The sequence below is a fragment of the Nycticebus coucang genome, chromosome 11 (assembly GCF_027406575.1).
Source record: "Nycticebus coucang isolate mNycCou1 chromosome 11, mNycCou1.pri, whole genome shotgun sequence".
Taxonomy (NCBI): domain Eukaryota; kingdom Metazoa; phylum Chordata; class Mammalia; order Primates; family Lorisidae; genus Nycticebus; species Nycticebus coucang.
The window spans coordinates 16488106-16491353 of NC_069790.1; the positions used below are offsets into that span (position 1 = coordinate 16488106).

The window sequence follows — 3248 nt, forward strand, 5'->3', positions numbered from 1 at the left end:
AGTCATCCCTCATCTTCCCACATAACATCATTTATCCCTGCTCGGGATAGTTCATTCCTGCCTCTCTTTATCCGTATCCTTTAATGGCATTTCACTTTCTGTCTATATTATAGTTTTCTGCTGTTCGTAACACATTTTCCCTACTAGACTGTAAGCTCTTTGCTGGCAAGGAGGCGCTCACAGTTAAGTTAGAGAAATATGTGGTGATCCATGTTTGAATTACTTTTGTATTCAAACCTGGCAATGTATTCACACATTAATGAGTCTGTCAATCTTGTGGATTGGATTGGATTTATTTTGGATTTATTTCCGGTCAAGGGGAGTCCAATTACTGTTAAAGTGACCCCAAAGGGGTAGCAAATTGAAAACTGATTCTGTGATTCTGAAGTTCCTGAAAATAGATTGCAGTACATTGAGCTCCATAGAGACAGCGCCGGGGCAAGTGAGAGCCGGACGGGCACTGGGCGACTCTGTGCCTCGCTGAGGAAAAATAACTAAACATGGGCAAGGGAGAGCCTAAGAAGCCGAGAGGCAAAATGTCATCCTATGCATTCTTTGTGCAAACTTGTCGGGAGGAGCACAAGAAGCAGCACCCAGATGCTTCAGTCAACTTCTCAGAGTTTTCTAAGAAGTGCTTAGAGAGGTGGAAGACCATGTCTGCTAAAGAGAAAGGAAAATTTGAAGATATGGCAAAGGCGGACAAGGCCCGTTATGAAAGAGAAATGAAAACCTATATCCCTCCTAAAGGGGAAACGAAAAAGAAGTTCAAGGATCCCAATGCACCCAAGAGGCCTCCTTCGGCCTTTTTCTTGTTCTGTTCTGAGTATCGCCCAAAAATCAAAGGAGAACATCCTGGCCTATCCATTGGTGATGTTGCAAAGAAGCTGGGGGAGATGTGGAATAACACTGCTGCGGATGACAAGCAGCCTTATGAAAAGAAGGCTGCAAAGCTGAAGGAAAAATACGAAAAGGATATTGCTGCAGACCGAGCTAAAGGAAAGCCTGATGCAGGGAAAAAGGGAGTCGTCAAGGCTGAAAAAAGCAAGAAAAAGAAGGAAGAGGAGGAGGATGAGGAAGACGAAGAGGATGAAGAGGAGGAAGAAGATGAAGAAGATGAAGATGAAGAAGAGGATGATGATGAATAAGTTGGTTCTAGCGCAGTTTTTTTTTCTTGTCTATAAAGCATTTAACCCCCCTGTACACAATTCACTCCTTTTAAAGAAAAAAATTGAAATGTAAGGCTGTGTAAGATTTGTTTTTAAACTGTACAGTGTCTTTTTTTGTATAGTTAACACACTACCGAATGTGTCTTTAGATAGCCCTGTCCTGGTGGTATTTTCAATAGCCACTAACCTTGCCTGGTACAGTCTGGGGGTTGTAAATTGGCATGGAAATTTAAAGCAGGTTCTTGTTGGTGCACAGCACAAATTAGTTATATATGGGGATGGTAGTTTTTTCATCTTCAGTTGTCTCTGATGCAGCTTATATGAAATAATTGTTGTTCTGTTAACTGAATACCACTCTGTAATTGCAAAAAAAAAGTTGCAGCTGTTTTGTTGACATTCTGAATGCTTCTAAGTAAATACAATTTTTAAAATTAGTTCTGTTGTCCTTTTCATAGGTCTGAAATTTTTCTTCTTGAGGGGAAGCTAGTCTTTTGCTTTTTGCCCATTATGGATCACATGATTATTACATTGTTTATCTTTTCATATAATTAGCTGATAAAAAGCTTTTTGTCTACGCACCCTGCATATCATGATGGGGGTAATAAAAGTTAAATTGAGATAATTTTCATCTATAACTGAAACTCCAAAGTTGATGACAAATTTCACATAGCCCATTTATATTTTACAAAGTGAAGAGTAAGCAATCTACTCACAGCATGGGATTATTAGAATCAAACGTTTTGAAAGTCTGTCCTTGAAGGACTAATAGAAAAGTATGTTCTAATCTTTACATGAGGACTCTATTCTTTAACTCCCATTACCATGTAATGGCAGTTATATTTTGCAGTTCCCACATTAAAGAAGACCTGAGAATGTAGCCCCAAAAGCGTGAGCTTAAAATACAAGACTGCCATATTGCATTTTTTGTTGATGTTAGTCTCGGCAAAGACTTCAAGTGCTGGCTGTAAATGTCTTTTTCCCATTTACCTAAATATGAACTGCTCAGGAAACTTCAGATTCTCCATTTAGAGTATCTTTAATTAATTGGGCCACCCTTTAAAATAATGCCACATTTAAAATCGGTTATATTTTCATGTATTGTGGTTTGCCCCTTTTTAAATCAAATTGATAGGAAAAAAGACACTTCGCATCTTAATACAAGTTACTCAATTTATTTGAATTTGATTTTTCCTTACAAAACCCACACTCATTCATTAGAGTTATGTTTATCTGCTTAGCAGTTTAGGGAACAATTTGGCAATTTTGTGGTTTTTGAGATTATCGTTCTCTTAAAGTGCCAGTATTTTAAAATAGCGTTCTTGTAATTTTACAAGCTTTTGTGATGGAGTGCTGTTTTGTTATATAATTTTGACTTGGATTCTTTCCATTTGCATTTGTTTATGTAATTTCAGGAGGAATACTGAACATCTGAGTCCTGGATTATACTAATAAACTAATAATTGCAGAGGTTTAAAAAAAAAAAAAAGAAGTTCCTGAAAATATAGAAAGATGGGAAAGAGGCAGGTGAGGTATGAAATAGAAGATGAATAGAAGAAGAGTGACTGGTCCTGTGAGATATTTAGAATATCACAGATCTACAATAATTAGCTAATATGGTTCAAGAATAGATCCACAGATCAACAGAAGAGAATATATCTCCTGGAAACAGACTTTAAAACTAACCACCTGGTAAAGGAAATACCACACATTATTGAGAAAGATTATTTAACGAATGGTTTTGGAAATCTACTTAGCGACATGGAAAAAAAAAATCAATGCAACTTAATGAGCTCATATTATATGCTAAAATAAATTCCAGCACATTAATGAGTCATGTTCAAAAAGTAAAAATACCAGGAGAAGGGCAGCGCCTGTGGCTCAGTGAGCAGGGCGCCAGCCCCATATACTGAGGGTGGCGGGTTCAAACCCAGCCCCGGCCAAACTGCAACAAAAAAATAGCCAGACGTTGTGGCAGGCGCCTGTAGTCCCAGCTACTCGGGAGGCTGAGGCAGGAGAATCGTGCCTAAGCCCAGGAGTTGGAGGTTGCTGTGAGCTGTGCGATGCCACTGCACTCTACTGAGG

The 3248-nt window shown here is 38.5% G+C and overlaps 1 protein-coding gene across 1 annotated transcript; it reads left to right on the forward strand.

Moving 5' to 3' along the window:
• The first annotated feature begins 417 nt into the window (after window positions 1-417).
• On the forward strand, window positions 418-2638 carry LOC128598749 (high mobility group protein B1-like). Its single transcript, XM_053609498.1, has one exon. The coding sequence runs from the start codon at window positions 501-503 to the stop codon at window positions 1143-1145; it is 645 nt and encodes a 214-aa protein (XP_053465473.1). The 5' UTR covers window positions 418-500; the 3' UTR covers window positions 1146-2638.
• Window positions 2639-3248: the final 610 nt, after the last annotated feature.